Source organism: Nicotiana attenuata, unplaced genomic scaffold (assembly GCF_001879085.1).
Source record: "Nicotiana attenuata strain UT unplaced genomic scaffold, NIATTr2, whole genome shotgun sequence".
In the NCBI taxonomy this organism is placed as follows: domain Eukaryota; kingdom Viridiplantae; phylum Streptophyta; class Magnoliopsida; order Solanales; family Solanaceae; genus Nicotiana; species Nicotiana attenuata.
Window position 1 is genome coordinate 263,188 of NW_017670401.1, and position 16,619 is coordinate 279,806.

Consider the following 16,619-nt stretch of genomic DNA (forward strand, 5'->3'; position numbering starts at 1 on the left):
TCGATGCTACAGTAGCTCTTAAAAACAATTTTAAGAAATGTTGTGAATGATTATAAAATTTAGGAAGAAATCAAACGGAGATTGTTCACAATGAGAAGGGTGTTCTTTTGGGACCAATATTGTGACCTTACCTTGCCGGATTCCGGAGTTATGGCCGATGAATAGTGACGGAATCACTATTCATGGTCTTCCTAGAGAGAAGGGAGAAGATTGTGACCTTAATAGGGAGATGGTATAGAATTAGTAATTTGGTATATTAAGTGTAATTAAAACATTGAGGGTTTCTATATGCCATATGAATGTAAAAATCCCATAAATATTTCACATTCCAAAATATTTTACAAATTAGTTGCTCAGGTACAATGGCAGGAAAACGATAAAAAGAGGTCCCGCAGCTCCAATTAATAAACCCTAAAACCCTTCTCTCACCTTTGATTACTTGCCGTACTTGCGTTGAAGTTCACTTTTCCGGCGGAGAACATGGCAGAGATGGACTTGGACTTCGACGGCCCAAGTAAAGCTCCAACTAGGCCATCCCGTTTTGCTCCCAAAAGCTCTAAATTGAAGCCCCAACCCCAACCAGTAACCAAACCCAAACCTGAAACACCGTTATCATCTTCTGATCCTCCTATTCCAACTAAAAAGGAAGAATTAGTTTCAAAACCCTCAGTAAAAGATCATCCAGCCGAAAATGGAGCCGCAATGGTTAAAGATGACGTTCCATTGGATGAGAACACTACGGGAGACGACGTGGCAGAAGAAGAACAAGTCGCCATGGATACTGATAGCGTTGAAGACGAAGTTGTTCGTGAAATTGATGTGTTTTTTACCCCTTCATCTGATCCTAACTCTCAGGTATATTTATCTTTTATTTAATTAGCTGGTTTATTTGTTGAATTTGCAAAATTTTCTATTTGCTAAGTATTAATTTCTCTTTTTTCGTCAGCTATATGTGTTCCAATATCCGTTGAGGCCCGTATGGCGTCCCTATGAATTGGAGGAAAGATGTCAAGAGGTGAGTTACAAAAATTGCTTTTCGTGTTTCTTGCGCAAAATAAATCAGTAGTATCTATCATTAGATAGAAAATGCTGGTTTTAAATGACCAGTTTGGACGTCTGAATCAGATTTTATATATTTGCAGGTGAGATTGAGACCTTCAACTGCACAAATGGAGGTTGATTTGGCAGTAGATTTTGATTCTAAAAATTTTGACCGAGACTCTGTTCATGCAGTAAAGATGGAAAAGCAGGTTCGTTCCATTTATCCTCTAAATTAAAAGAGTAACTCTTTGAGCTAATTTCCTGCGTTATTTGCTTCCATGCATCTGTTAACCTTGAGCCGATGGTCTATCGGAAAACAGCGTCTCTACCTGCACAAGGTATGGGTAAGGTCTTCGTACACACTAACCTCCCCTGACCCTACTTGTGGGATTATAATGGCTATGTTGTTGCTGTTGTTGTTGCATGTATTAACCTTCAATGTTGGTCTCTATATATTTTTTGCTTTCCATGTTCATGAAACTGCTCGACTTCCACTAATATCTGATCTTCCTTATTATGTGTCTATCCATTGCTCCACCTTATATTCCGTTTAATACCATTTGTTTTGGACATAGTCCTTGCTATTCATGGACATGTATTATATATCTTCCAGCTTCATGGTTGCATCTCTGCTGTTAGGTGAAGGATAAGGAGGTTGACATCTAGATTCTGGAAACTCTGCACTTGATATTTGTTCCCTTAGCAGAAATTACAGTTCTAATTGTTTTACCAATAATCTGATTATTTCTCATTTTCAGACCCTTTCTACATCATGGATGCCATTATCAACTTGCACCTCTGGATATGCTGTTGGGGTCCTCATTGGTGATAAGGTAAACCATTTGTTGTTGATGTGCATCTCCAACTTCTAGTTTTATAGAGTTCTGATTGACAGAAAATTAGTTTTCCGCAGGTTGTGTATGTGCTTATACATCTCCAGCTTTTGCCCTTTTCCAAAAACTAATTTGGACAATAACAATGTTACTCTTTCAAGTTCAAGTTTAATCAAGTTAATTCTGTGTCAGCTTCAAGTTGAAGCAAATTATCAGCTGTCAAATCTGACACTACCTTAAGTATACAGTGGGGAACTGCTGTAATGCTTCTGGCTCTCATATTTACCCAAGATCTGCTACTTAGTATTAGAAAATTGTCAAGTCCTTTTAGTTATATTCTTCTGTTTCTTATACACTTCAGCATGAGAAACTTCTACTAAAATTTCTTAGTTTGCTGATAGCAACTTGAAGCTCATTTCTGTGTTGAAAGGAAAAAAATTAATGCTTATTAATGCTCTCCGTAGTTACGCTCTTGCTTCCTGTTTGTTATGCAGTTACACCTCAATCCTATTCATGCAGTTGTACAGCTCCGACCATCACAGCAGCATCTTAAGGAAAGTGAGTTGAAGAAGAAGAACATTGCCACCAGCAGTGATGGAAAAACTGTTGAAAACAAAGAAGTCGAGGAAAAAAAGCCTGCGGGTCCATCAAAGAAGCAGGTTCATTTCATGATTTGCTCTTTGATGCCCAGCTCCTAAGCAATTTGAATGGACCTTGTTTATGACTAATCTTCATGTGATATTATTGTACAAATTAGTGGCTAGCACTTAAGATATTTTATCTGGAGGACTATTTGGTTCCGGACTGGTTTGCCATATTTTCGGGTAAATATGATAAGGCAATCCCTAAAGATTGATCTTCTTTTGTTATCCATTCTGCTACTTTCAAGACTAGCCTTTTCCTAGTATTGTGAGCTCCACACCCAAACCCCTACCCTGGAGCCCAATACCTGCTTTTCCATTTTGCTCACTTGGTGACTCAAGTTAACCCCAACCTTATTGTTGGAGGTGGAGGATCTTTGCCACTAGGCTATCCCTCCCTCAATGCTGCTTAAAGCTTTACCATTCTTCGATTTATTCTTATAACATATACCTTTTGTGCAGAACAAACCACCTGGGAATGTCAAGGATATTGAAGAGGTATGATAAACACCTGTGACCATTTACTGACAAAATTTCAAGTTTTCGATATTAGCTAATAACTCTCCATAGTTCTTTAGCTTGAGTGGCTGCTGATTTTGCATCTACTATGATTTGGATTGACATTTCTGTTCGTAGTGTTTCTATTTATAATCTGTTCAAGAGCAGTTAGCTTTTTCCATCCAGTCTCAAATATCATTTCAAATTGTTTCGTTAATTCAGATCTTTGTGAGAAGTTATTGGTATCTTCTTCATTTCCTGTTTTAGCATTGGGTACATCTAAAATACCATGGAGCTAGGAGTGACATTTCAGCCAGATATCTACAGGAAATGGCCATGGGGGAAGGCTCTCCAGTATCATTTTCAATGAGCCCGTATGTGTCTCCTAATATGGTTGATTTTTTCCGCTTGAGAAACTGCTTCTGTTCGGGACAATTAATAAGAAGCATTTTTCTCAAAGCATACATTCATCCACTGTCTTTCTTATTCTAATACCAGTTTTCTATTCTGTTAATTTGATACACAGGATTGATTATCTGAACGCTGTGTGTCCTGGCAGACCAACTGACACTGACAGATTAAAAATTCTTCGAACAAGGTACTGCAGCTTCTTTAATTGATCCTTCTCCTCGTCGATTATTCTGACATCGAAAGGTTTTGGAGGTGCTGCTAAGGACAACACCAAAGTTTTTATTTGCATTTATGATCATAGAGCTGTCTTCTTTGCTGTGAGGTGTTGGTCTTCTCTAGTATTGCCACAATTATTTAGCAAATACCTGAAGTTGAAATTGCAAATTAATCACCTCGTTGGGGGCTTGACAATGTAGTTTGACATAAATATGCAGCTCATGACTTGAATTGCTTCCATTTGTAATTCTTCTATTATCTTTCTCTAGCCAGATATTTGCTATTTCTTTTTATTACCCAGGGATGTGAATAGTAGATAGCTGTTCTTGAAATGCCATATTTCTCAACTATCTTAAATAAACATTTTCCCCCGTCATTTAATGCCTCCTAACTTCTAAATTGTCAAATGTTTGGTTTTCAGGTTGTCTCAATTACCTCTTGAAGAACGCATTAGAACTTGGCTTCTTGAGGTTTATGCCCGCTATTTGAATTATGCGCTACTTGTATATTTTTATGCCTGCAACAAAGTTTGTTTACAAGGTCTCATGATCCTGATAACTCATAAAGGCAGCATATTTCTAAATCTGGGTTCTTTTGGCAACAGGGGCCTCCAATTCATCGTTTTGATGCTCTAAAGCACCTGGCGCTGGATGATCCTGTTGATGAAATTTTGAGAGTCCTCCAAAGATACGCACAATTAGTTCAAGGATTATGGGTTCCAAAAAGTTCATTAATCTATGGAAAGAATGATGGACTTGAAGTTTTAGCAAGGAATTTTATTCTCTTTGAGTTTAGCAAGAGTACCATTATTAAGCAGAAAGTTTTTGCCAGGAGGTTGGATTTCCTTAAAGCTGCGAAACCAACACTAAAATCATTAGCTGTTGAGAGGCCTGACCTGAATGATTGGAAGCTCAAAGAGCATCCTGACAAGAAATTTGAAGTTCTTTATGGTGATGTTGTGAAAGAGCAGCAAGCTACCTGGGAATGCATGGGGAAACAGATCAGTGGTATTTTGTCAGGAGGAAGAAACAAGCCTGCTACGAAGAATCCTTCAAATCCAAATGCCAACATTCCTGCACTTCCAGGTGGTGGTAAACCCGCTCCTGGGTCTCTTTTGCGAACATCTATGTCAGAAAAGACTCGAGAAGCTTTACCAAAGGCGCTTCAAAAAGTTTTTAGAATCTATAAGGCTTGCAGGTGAGATCTCTGAGATTTGTGAACTTTTCTGCCCTTTGTTGTTTACCATTCAGTGAGTTTGGGTATTCATCTTAGTCACACAAATTGTTACAGCCTGAGAAAAAATGCAGAAACCTTTGTAAATAGGTGGTTTGTTGCCTTGGTTTGATTGCTCTGCAACTTTACAATCATTTCCGTGCTTGGCTTTTTTGAACTGCTTGAAGCTCCTTGCTCCAACTTCTGCCACCTGTTGGGGTTCCTTTGTGTTTGGTTCAAGAACTCCCTTTCTCGCTCACTCACTCTCTCCCCCCCTCTCTCTCTATCTCTCTCATAATCTTGTTCCGCTAGCTGTTGCACCTTTTATGGCTTTTGATATTATCTTTTGGATCTTAAGGATTGTGTAAATAGGTGATTGTTTCATCCTGAATATGACTTCTAAAAGGATGAGATGGTCTAGTTTATAGGACATTTTTCTTTGCTTTGGCATCATCTCAGAACCTTACTGTGAGCCGTGGTAATCCATTGTCCCTCAAAGTCCTGTTTATGTTGACTTGTTAGTTTAGGTGAGTTGTGCAAGTACTTAGGTCGAAATTGTCCATCACAAAATTTATGCTGTCTTCCTGTTATGTTATACTACTTTACTTTTCTAGAATGGTAATGGATCATAACATAGAAGAAAACTCGTATTTTCCATCGTCTTTTCTCCAGTGCGCCTCGCCTGTCTGATATTTAGATTTAATAGAGTTGTTTGCTGTTCAAGGAAAAACTGTATATGGCTTTCTTAATTTTTTTTTAAAAAAATAAACGATTTCCTCCATCTAAATTTGTGACCCCTGACAGATCGGAAATCCATTGTTTAATTTTGCCAGTTTCCAGCAAATACGCCAACGTCTGCGAGATGTGGCAGTTTCCGAGTCTCAAAAGGGAGATGCAAAGAAGGCTATAACTGCAGCCAATTCTGTGGATGATGCACCTCCCGAGGAGATACAGGCAGTGATTAATCAGGTTGCTGTAAACATCCATGGTGTCTATGTTTTGAAGTCATCACCAGATAATCCACAATATGACGCATTGAGGTTAGTAAGTATTGCTATTATAACTAAAACTACTTGATAATTACCTAGGCCCGTGGGTAATACATAGTTTTGGCTCTCAGGAAACTTGTAATTGACCTTCTTATGGCTGAAGGGCCGAGTGCAAAGCTAAAGAAAGCCTCTATAGTTGAAGCTGCCAAGTTGCAACTGAATAGGGATATTACCGATATTGAGTTTAAAAAGGTGAGCAGTTCTTTTCTTACTTATCAAGAGAATTAAGGAATGTCTTCTTTGAGTTTATTGTATGGAGTTTCACATGGCGGCTGAAGTCAAGATCAGAACAGTTATTATCATAGTTGATGTAGTGTCAGTTAGTCAACCTATTGAAAATAGTTGATGTGTAAGTGTCTAGGTTTATATGTCTTTTTAGTTACCCTAGGTGCATGATCTTTTATATTACCTAAGTATGGCTTTATGTTATTGTGGTTAAGTCATAGTGTGTGTGAAATCATTTATTAGGTATGAGTCTAGAAGTTTCCCTTGTCACCTATAAAAGCACCCCTTGTATCTCCCTCTTCCTTCCTCTTTGTGCCTTGTGATATTATCAAGGGCCCATCTTTATATTCCAACAAGTAGTATCAGAACGGTGGTTCGATCCTGGTAGGTGTAAAGGCGAAATTCGGCAATTCAACAGAAGGTGCTTCTCCATATTTGAGGACCTGTTGAGAGGCCGGCAATTTTCAAAGAGAAAAGTGAATATTTTGGGTTTTTGAAGAATAAAGCACCCATCGAGAAGGTGTAAGTCTTGAAGGACTTAACAAGACGGGAAAAAAAAGACGAGAAAAGTCTTCCATGAGTGTATTTGCAATAGCCAAAAGTTAGAAGGAGATTGACTGAATTCCCCATAGTTGAAACTTCTCTGCTTTGATGGAAAATTTGAAATTATGAGAAAAGTTTTATCCAGATGACCTACCTAGATGCGTGCAAGGATAATGTTTGAAGGCAAATTTAGAAGGCATAAACAAAGAAGATGTTGAAGAAAAAATGTTCTCCCTAACTTTTCTCTCTGGCTTGGGAAATGTGCCGTTATTATCTTTCTCTCTTTGATTCTCTCTCCGGCAGGGTTCCCCTCCGGAGTTACATCCTTTGTCATGGGAGGAAAAATCCATTTTATCTCAGGTGATAAATCTTTTGAATTAATTGACATCAGTGAGGATTATGACAGATGGTTTGTTTTGATTGAGCGGGGGGCAAGATTCACTAGCAGAATCAAGATCGATGAAGAGAACTTGCGCTGGGTTTGTGAAACATTACAGAAAGCCTCACGGGGTCAAGGCAACCTCTATCGGAGGTGGGGGAGGAAGATCCAGTCCTACCTGTTCAGAGTTTATCAGAACTACAATGTTTATGGCAGATATGTTAGAGTGGAAGCATGGTTGGGAGATAGAAGGTCTGCTATCATTATCCCAAAAATAGATTACAACAAGGGTTGGGGAGACATAGCAGGGAGGATTCTACAATTTCTGGGGAAAAGCATCAACATTAGATTTCAAAACTTTGCAGATGTGCAGGACAAGAAATATCTGGATGCAGCAAAAATAATCCAGTGGCCATTGCAGCAGACTGAGTCACAGGAGCAAACTAAGAATGACAGGGGTGACGGAAACAGAGACGTTGAAAACTTCTTCTCCAAATGCTTGGTTGGGACGTTCAACGACGCCTTTAATCTCAGCCCCAAAACAGAAGTTATCAAAAAATGGTTCCTATACAGGTGGAAGATCACTGCAGGGCTCATTGTTACACCATTAGGCCACAATAAATTTCTCTTTGAGTTCCCATCAAGGCTTGCGGTGCGTAGCATAGCCGGTGAGTGGTTCTGGAATGGCAGGCGTCTCATGCTTCAATGGTGGTCGCCGGAAAATGGTGCAGCTCCGACCAACAGCAAATCTGAGCAAAAACGGATAAAGGCTTTTGGTATACCATTGCATGCATGGAACCCCAATTCCTTTCGGTTTATTGGAGACAATTGTGGTGGCTTCATTGACACTGATGAAGACACGAAGCTTAGGTCACACTTTTTCTGGGCTAGAATTTGTGTTAAATTTAAGGAAGGTGGTTTACCCAACAATTTGGTACTGGAAGTTGGGAAGTTGAAGTACAAAATCACTATTTTGGATGACAATCTCGTAGAAATTGTCACCGGCGGCGGCATAGAGAGAGCTGGAGTGGAGGTGAAGAAGATGAAGTCAAGTACAGTAGCTGCCTCGAGCCAAACAAAGGCTACTGATGTCTAGCCTGTCAAACCTAAGCCTTTGCATTTGGATTTGAGCCACTTTAATTCAAATAAAGTGGTCAAAAAACCTGCTGACCAGGTCAACTCGCCAGCCCACTTGGTGAAAGCCCAAAAGAGTAAAGAAAAGCAGCAGGTCTTGGGCCATAAATTGGATCAACTTTATTACTTTAAAGGCCCAAAAAAACAAAGCAAGGAGAGCAAATAATAAATCAGTATGGAGGGCTGTTGGGCCAATCTCTGATCCTTGCCTCAACAAGTCTATTGGGCTCTTGATTGAAAACAGGTTTGACCCTCTATCGGTGGAAATACAAACAGCCTGTGCAGAACCCACTAGAAGAACTCCAACTCAACAAGCGACCACCTGTGAGTTGACATCAGAGGCCGATGACGAAGCAGATCGTGCAACTACCATCCACAATCATGTTCGCCCTTGGGTGCCCACATCAGTACCATCAATTATAAGCTCTTCGAAGGCAGATTTCTCCTCTTCTTCTGAATTCCTCTCTCTTCCATGGTATGGCATGGACAATTCGGGTATGCAAGTGATTCAAAATCCTGCGGTTGTGGAAACATCAAGGTGGACAAAGTCCGTGATGTCTAAAGCATGTAAAGCATTTGGGTTAAATGTGGCTGGCTTTGAACATGAAATTTTTGACATCATATTGCGAATGGAGGAAAAAAGGCGTCTACAACTACAAAAGCAAAAATCAGTGCTAGATCCCAAAGAGAGAAGCAAAAAGAAGCAGACAATCGAGCTTGAAAGACTGAAGTGTGGACTTAATTATGAAGGCAGAAGCAAAGGGGATAGGGGCAGGTACTACAAAGCTTTTTCTGGATGAAAGTCAAAATTCTCAGTTGGAATGTGCATGGGTTAAATGATGGGAAAAAGAAAAGTACAATCAAGTCTCTAGTACAGAAGTGGAAAGCTGATATAATATGTTTGCAAGAAACAAAAATTGAGGAGTGGTCAGTTTCTTTGGTTAGACAATTATGGGGCAGCCGTTGGGCAGAATGGGCTGTCCTGAACTCAGTTGGTTATAGCGGGGGAATTATTATGATTTGGGACAGAAGGAAGTGGAACGTCCTAGGCATTCAACAGGGCACCTACACTTTAACTTGTATGCTAGAAAGCACACACGATGAGTTTAGATGGTGCTTTACAGGGGTCTATGGCCCCATACAAACTCGGAAAGAGGAGTTTTGGTATGAACTCGCAGCGATTAGAGGCATCTAGAATGAGCAATGGCTCATAGTGGGGATTTCAATGTATGTAGATACGAAAGTGAGAGATTCAACTGCATCAGGAGATCTAAAGCTATGAAATCTTTCTCTGCCATCATTCAGGACCTTGATATTATTGATCTTCCTCTTCAGGGGGCCTTCTACACTTGGTCCAGGGGTGAGAATTCACTACAAGCTTCCAGGATTGACGGATTTTTAGTCTCTAACGAGTGGAGTGACAGCTTTGGGGCTATGAAGCAACTTGCCCTTCCAAGGGTAATCTCTGATCACAACCCATTACTCTTAGAATGTGGTGACTGGGAAGCCAACCCCTCTTACTTCAAGTTTGAAAATATGTGGCTCCAGGTGGAGGGTTTTTTAGATAAGGTTAAAGCTTGGTGGCAAAGTTATGATGTTGGGGGTAGGCCAGACTTCATAGTAATGCAAAAATTAAGATGTCTAAAGAAAGATATTTCTGACTGGAACAAAATGGAGTTTGGTAAGCTGGAAACAAGAAAAAATAAGGCTCTGGAGGAGCTGACCATGATGGAACAACAAACTGAAGGTAGACTGCAAACTCCAGCTGAAAAAGAAAAGATGATAAGGCTCAAAATGGAATTGCAACAAGTAGCAGTTGAAGAAGAGGTATCTTGGAGGCAGAAATCTAGGTGCCTATGGCTCAAAGAAGGAGACAAGAATACCAGATATTTCCAAAGAATGGCTAACTCTCACAGAAGATCAAATAATATAGACAAACTAAAGGTTGGAGAAGAAATTACAGGGGACAAAAGGGTCATTAAAGAGGAAATCCTAAGATTCTATCAGGGGCTATACACAGAGAATGAGCAATGGAGACCTACTACCAATTTTGATAATCTAGCATGCATCTCTACAGAGGAGAAAGACTGGTTGGAAAGGGTGTTTGAAGAAGAGGAAGTAGTAGCAACAATCTGGGCATGTGCACCGGACAAAGCCCCAGGCCCAGATGGTTACACTATGGCTTTTTTCCAGAAAGCTTGGGATGTTCTAAAGCAAGACATCATGGGGGCTTTAAACCACTTTCATTAAAATTGTTATATGGTTAGATCCTGTAATGCCTCTTTCATAGCACTGGTTCCTAAGAGGAAGAGTGCTATTGAGCTCAAAGATTTCAGGCCTATAAGCCTCATAGGCAGCATCTACAAGATAACAGCTAAGTTATTAGCTGAGAGACTCAAATCAGTGATTGGGAAGCACATTTCAGAGAATCAAAATGCCTTCATCAAACAAAGGCAGATTACTGATGCATCTTTGATTGCCAATGAGATGTTGGATGAAAGGCTAAAAAGTGAAATTCCAGGCATCCTATGCAAACTCGACATTGAGAAAGCATTTGACTAAGTCAATTGGTCATACATGTTTTCAATGTTAAGGAAAATGGGATTTGGTGGCAAATGGATCAGGTGGATCAAATATAGCTTGACCACAGTCAAGTATTCGATTCTCATCAACGGGAGTCCAGTTGGCTTCTTTTCACCTCAAAAAGGATTAAGGCAGGGTGATCCTTTATCTCCTTTCTTGTTTATCCTAGCTATGGAGGGTCTTAGCAAGATGTTGGTCAAAGCAAAGCAGCTGCAGTGGTTAGATGGTTTTAGTGTTGGGAGACATCAAAGGAATGCAGTCTCAATCTCACACCTGCTCTATGCAGATGACACATTAGTTTTCTGTAGAGCTGGAATATCTCAGGTTCAATATCTTAATCTAATTCTGCTCATTTTTGAAGCTATGTCTGGACTACATATCAACATGGCAAAAAGCATAATCTACCCTGTTAATGAAGTTCCTGACTTGGGAGATCTAGCTGATATTCTTTGTTGTGGAACTGGTTCCCTCCCTGCAACATACCTGGGCCTTCCATTGGGAGCTAAGTACAAGTCTACTGCAGTATGGAATGGTGTGATAGAGAAGGTGGAGAAGAGATTGGCAACATGGCAGCTGTAATATCTATCAATGGGAGGCAGGGTAACCTTGATTAGTAGTGTAATGGACAGCATACCAACCTATTACATGTCACTATATCATATGCCCAGCAAAGTACTCAAACAATTGGACAAACTTAGAAGGAACTTTCTTTGGAAGGGGAACAGTGAGGGTCACAAGTTTCACCTGGTCAAATGGGCCAAAGTAACTCAACCAAAGGACCTTGGTGGACTTGGAATAAAAGACTTGGCAAGACACAACAAGAGCATGCTAATGAAATGGCTTGGGAGATTTGGGGAGGAAGACACCAGCCTATGGAAGAAGGTGGTGACTGCTAGACATGGACAACAAAGCCACTGGTGTACTAAACTAAGTAGGTCTCCTCATGGTGTTGGCCCATGGAAATACATCAGTAGCCTTTGGGAGGATTTTTCACAGAATATTTCATTCAAGGTGGGTAATGGGTTACATGTTAGATTCTGGAAAGATATCAGATTGCTAGTGATCCCAACTCTACAATAAGTCAATATAGATCAGGAAACTCATGGGTCCCACTTTTCAGAAGGAATATGCATGACTGGGAGTTGGGTAGTTTGTTTACATTGCTTGGTAGACTGGGAAGCTTCACTATGAATGAGCAGATCCCTGATAGAATCAGATGGGTTGGTTGTGACTCAAGTCCATATTCAGTGAAGATGGGCTACAGAAGCATGTGTGAGCATAATGGAATCATCGACTCATGGCCATGGAAGCTCATCTGGAAGATAAAGCTTCCAACAAAGGTTATCTGCTTTACTTGGACTGTACTCAAAGAAGCCTGCCTAACTCAAGACAATCTTTGCAAAAGGAGCTTCTAGCTAGTAAATAGATGCTACCTATGTCAGCAAAGTTCTGAGTCAATCAACCACCTATTCTTACATTGTCCAGTGGCAACAGACATGTGGTATATGTTCTTCTATCCCGGGAATAAGCTGGACACAACNGCATCAGGGAAGCAGTGGAAGGTTGGAGCAGTTGGAAAGTTGAAAGGGCCATCAAGAAAGTCTGGAAGATGATCCCAGCATGCATTTTCTGGTGCCTCTGGCAAGAAAGAAATCGCAGATGCTTTGATGGCATTTCAACTTCTATGCATGCTCTCAAAGCCAAATGCCTTGTGCAACTATTTAGTTGGAGTTCTCTAACACCTGTAAATAATGTAATTCCTCTTTAGATTTCATTGGATCTATGAGTCTAGCTTAACTCAGTTATTTCCTTACTTTTGTTTTTTTTGAGTTAGCTCCCTAAGCAGATTAAGTCTTTTGTTGTAATGGAGCTAACTCAATCCCTTCTTGTAACTTTGCATCTTCTGGATGCCTGCAATGAAGAATCTTATTTCATAAAAAAAAAAAAAGAGGATGTTGAAAATGATGCTGAAATTACCCAGAGTAAATGAAGAGTAGGAAAGGACATTTAAGTTTAAGGGGATGTTGAAAATAGTAAACTTAAATGTTTAAGCTCTAGATTTATGTGTTTTTAGGTATCTTAGGTGTCACAGGGGTGATTTATGTCACTCGAATTCCTGCCCGAGGTTCACCTCCGTGCGGCAGTCAAGCCCAGCCTTGACTTCAGCCTCTCCAACACTTAGTTTTATTTTAGGGACGTTTGAAACTTAGAATGAAAATAGGCAGCAAAAACAGTAAAAGGCACACACGATATACAAGAATTTCTTCCCAACTCGTATTAATATGTGAATACAAGAACACAATAGCCAACCCTATGGCCAAGACAAAGAATTCGCTAATTCCCTGCCCAAAATGATTTTCCCACCCTTAGGAAATGACTTAGACGAATTTTGGCTAATACAATGCCTTAGACTAAGTTCTGCCCGTTTTTAGACAAACTAGGCACTTATTTATAGGCTACAATCAGTTGACAAGCCCTAACTGATGGGCAAACATGTTAGGACAATGTACAAAAACGTGGGCACATTTTAAGGCCATGATCAGCATGTCTTGGGAGAGGTTGCAACTGCCAACTCGCACGTCTAAGTGAAATGCGCCTTGCTTCCGTTCAAGGTGCGTTTGTCAAGCCCCGCATAGTCCGTCATGCCGAGCTGCCCGTCATGATGTTGCCCCAATTTTCAGGTTGTGTGCCAAGTTCATCATGAAAATACTTGTCACAACCCACACCTGCCGAGGATCATTGTCAAGGGGCTAACACTAGGTGCATAACCTTTAAAATTATCTAGGTATGACTTTGCATTATTGTGGTTGAGTTCATAGTGTTTGTGAAATCATTTGTTAGGTATGAGTCTTAGAATGTCTCTTGACACCAATAAAAGCACCCCTTGTAGTGTTGTTATGTAAGAGTGGAGTCTTTGAGAATATTACTATTGTGTTTCATGTGTATCTCCCTCTTCCATCCTCTTTATGCTTTATGATATAATCAAGAGTTCTCCCTTTTATACCAACACTATCAATTAAATGTGCTTAAACCCAAACTAGGCTGGGTTGTTTGTATGAATCATTTGGATGTTTCACTCCAAAGGTGAATTAAGGGTTCTCTAAAAGTAGTAGTTCTGTAAATTTTACAATTATCCATACAGAAGAAACAAAAACAACAAAAGAAATATTAGTGCAGAAGAAACAAAAACTGCAAAGCTAACATTAACATTTGGCAGGATCCATTTTTGTTCTCTTCTATGACGTGGGAAAGTTTGTATCTTGGGCTTTAGGTTTTTTTACTGGACTGCTGTCAGGGTTCTTATTTTGCACTTCTTATATGTAATTTGGATCTTAGCAATACTGTGGTAATGCTGCCATGATCCTGCGCATATGCTGACCGACTTGATCTATGACGGTTATTGGGCTTCAAATGAGCTTGAACCTACATGCTATTACACGAAGTCAATGTATTCCAGCACAAACAGATGTACGAAAGATGTTTACAGTATCCTGTTTCTGATCCTCTTACCCCATTTATTTCCATTTTCCCTCCTTTTGGTATTTCTCCTTCTCTTCTTAGGCTTAACAATCAACATCAGTGATAGGATATAAAATGTAACAGTTACCAAATTCCATGTTAAGTGATACTATTGAGATACTGCATTGTTGTGGTCTAGGATCCTTCAAGTTGCTTTGAATTTTGTATTGTGAATGAGCTACTTCGATGGTAGTGTGAAATGTTGTCAGTCCGTCAGATTGCAATACAAGCTTTTGTCCTATCCGTGTTAGATTATAGAAAAGCTTTTGTTGACTTGCCGGGATGCTAAATATTTTTCTGTCTCTACAGGTTATGCAGGAATTATGTGAATCAAAAAATTCAGCATGGGTTTTGAGAAGTGGTGATGGCAGTTCATCATAGTCCGCGGTTTTTAATTCAAGTTGTACAGGTCACCCGAAATACATGTTAGTAGTTGGAAATTCTCAATGATGAGAAAGCTGAAAATTGGACGTTTCCCTTTACTCTTAAGAAGTATAATTGTTTAGTTTTGTGTCATACGATGTTTTAGAGTATATGATTGAGCTGTTGGTGGGAAGCGCTTTGCATTGCAGCTATATGTAGCTCCTCTTCAAGTAAGTTTAGGATATACCGCCATATCAGAAAGATGTTGGCCAGGATGTAGATCTTCCATTTAATCAAACTCTTCCTCACTGGAGTAGTAAGTTGGTGCTAGTTTTATGATCGCCTACTGCATTTATACATTGATACATATCATTGACAAGATTTAAAATAGATCACGCTACCAGGGCATTTGTGCCTCTTTTGTGTTGAGAATAGGATCTTTCATTGTGCCTGCTTCAGATGTTTCTACTTGTTTTCTTATCACTCACCACTACCAGGGCTCTGTGCAGTTGTCAAAAATCTGCAACAGGACTTGTAGGTAGTCAACAGGACTAGTAGATAAAAGAGATGCAAGTAGATCTATGAGCATCCATGTTTGTATATATGTTACATGAGCTTCTCTTAAGGGGTGACTCAAAATATGAAGAGACTTATTTTGAATGGTAAGACTGCCAATTTATCCTGACTACTAATTTTGTGCGTGATTGATGTGGCTCTTTTATTTGTTTATTATCGTGAAGATCAGGATTATTTTAGAACCTAACAATATGGAATAGCAAGCGCATGCAAACGAAAATTACGGGTTTGCTTTTGCAACTGCATAGCCAATTGAAAATTTCTCGTTGTTATGTTAACTTTTGTATTAGATTACCAAGGTTGTGGTGGACTGGTAAGTTTTTGTTGTAAGTCTTGGTATAGAGTCGTCTTTGAGCGCTCTACTCCCAATGTAGGATCTTTTTAGCATGAATTTAGATTTAATCGGGCCCTAAAACGGGTATTGGGGTGGGGACAAAGAAAACCTTTGTATTATATTCGTCTTTGTTACGGTTCTGCAATTTCAGTCTCGACTCAAATAATGTGGGTAAAATTAATTAAGCCAATGATGATAAGGAGAAAGTTCAATAAAAACATACAAAGATACAGTAGTTAGGACGACTAAATGGTCCGATCTACCAACTTGTTATGTATTAGATGTTGTAACTTATTTATTTTGCAGAATCCACGGAATTTTCATTTTCATACCATTGGTATGGTACGTGTTACAATTGCTTACTAAAATATTAGTCCAACTTTTCTACTCTGTTCACATAGCAGACACTGTTTGAGCTGGATATTATGAGTTTCGCAATAAGTTTTACATGCCATATGCTAAAGAGTTGGTTTAATATTTTAAAATCCATTTTCCGTCCTACAAGAACTTTGTGGTAAAATAAATTTTCAAAGAGAAGCAGCATTTGCAAAGTTATTACTAACCTGAAGTTATTAAACCTCTCTATTTATAATTATTGAGACGTATTGAGACTTTGCAAGTTGCATTTATTATATAGCCGCTCTCAAAATAATAGTCAAAAAAAATATATTTTTTATACGCTTTTTTGACTATCAAATGTAAATAGTTTCTGGCGTAGGCTAAGAATAATAATACCCCTTGCATTTACAACCATTTTGCTTGGTGTAGAAATTCAAAACTCTAATTCAAAATTATTCCAAGTAAGCGAAGCGTTTATTTTTATTTCAGTATATAATATTTTTTAAAAACCTCCTTATTTTATTGTACAATCATTACTAAAACTTCAAAAAAGGATTAATGATTTGTGTCGTAAACATTAGTTTTTCTTATGCACTTACATATTATGTATACATTGATCTTTCTTTTTGGTTTGGATTGACTTGATATTAAATTATTAATACATAATAATATTTTGTTTGCTTTGATTTTAAAAAAAAATTGGGGAAAAATATTAGAACCAAA

General features: G+C 39.1%; 1 protein-coding gene across 1 annotated transcript; it reads left to right on the forward strand.

Annotated features, from left to right (window-relative positions):
- The first annotated feature begins 344 nt into the window (after window positions 1–344).
- LOC109238887 (DNA-directed RNA polymerase III subunit RPC5-like) lies at window positions 345–15,329 on the forward strand. The gene is made up of 13 exons (XM_019405371.1): window positions 345–855; window positions 947–1,015; window positions 1,143–1,250; window positions 1,800–1,874; window positions 2,369–2,533; window positions 2,978–3,013; window positions 3,281–3,387; window positions 3,540–3,611; window positions 4,062–4,110; window positions 4,245–4,837; window positions 5,686–5,892; window positions 5,973–6,093; window positions 14,594–15,329. Exons 1-13 carry the CDS (start codon window positions 481–483, stop codon window positions 14,663–14,665), a joined length of 2,049 nt encoding a protein of 682 aa, XP_019260916.1. The 5' UTR covers window positions 345–480; the 3' UTR covers window positions 14,666–15,329.
- The last annotated feature ends 1,290 nt before the right edge of the window (window positions 15,330–16,619 follow it).

What these genes read in the sequence shown, in the direction of transcription:
- LOC109238887 (XM_019405371.1), top strand. Translation starts at nt 481, where the DNA reads ATGGCAGAGATGGACTTGGACTTCGACGGCCCAAGTAAAGCTCCAACT. An exon ending in GTATCATTTTCAATGAGCCC is followed by an intron (nt 3,388 to 3,539) that starts GTATGTGTCTCC and finishes TTTGATACACAG; the next exon opens with GATTGATTATCTGAACGCTG. An exon ending in CCGATATTGAGTTTAAAAAG is followed by an intron (nt 6,094 to 14,593) that starts GTGAGCAGTTCT and finishes CTGTCTCTACAG; the next exon opens with GTTATGCAGGAATTATGTGA.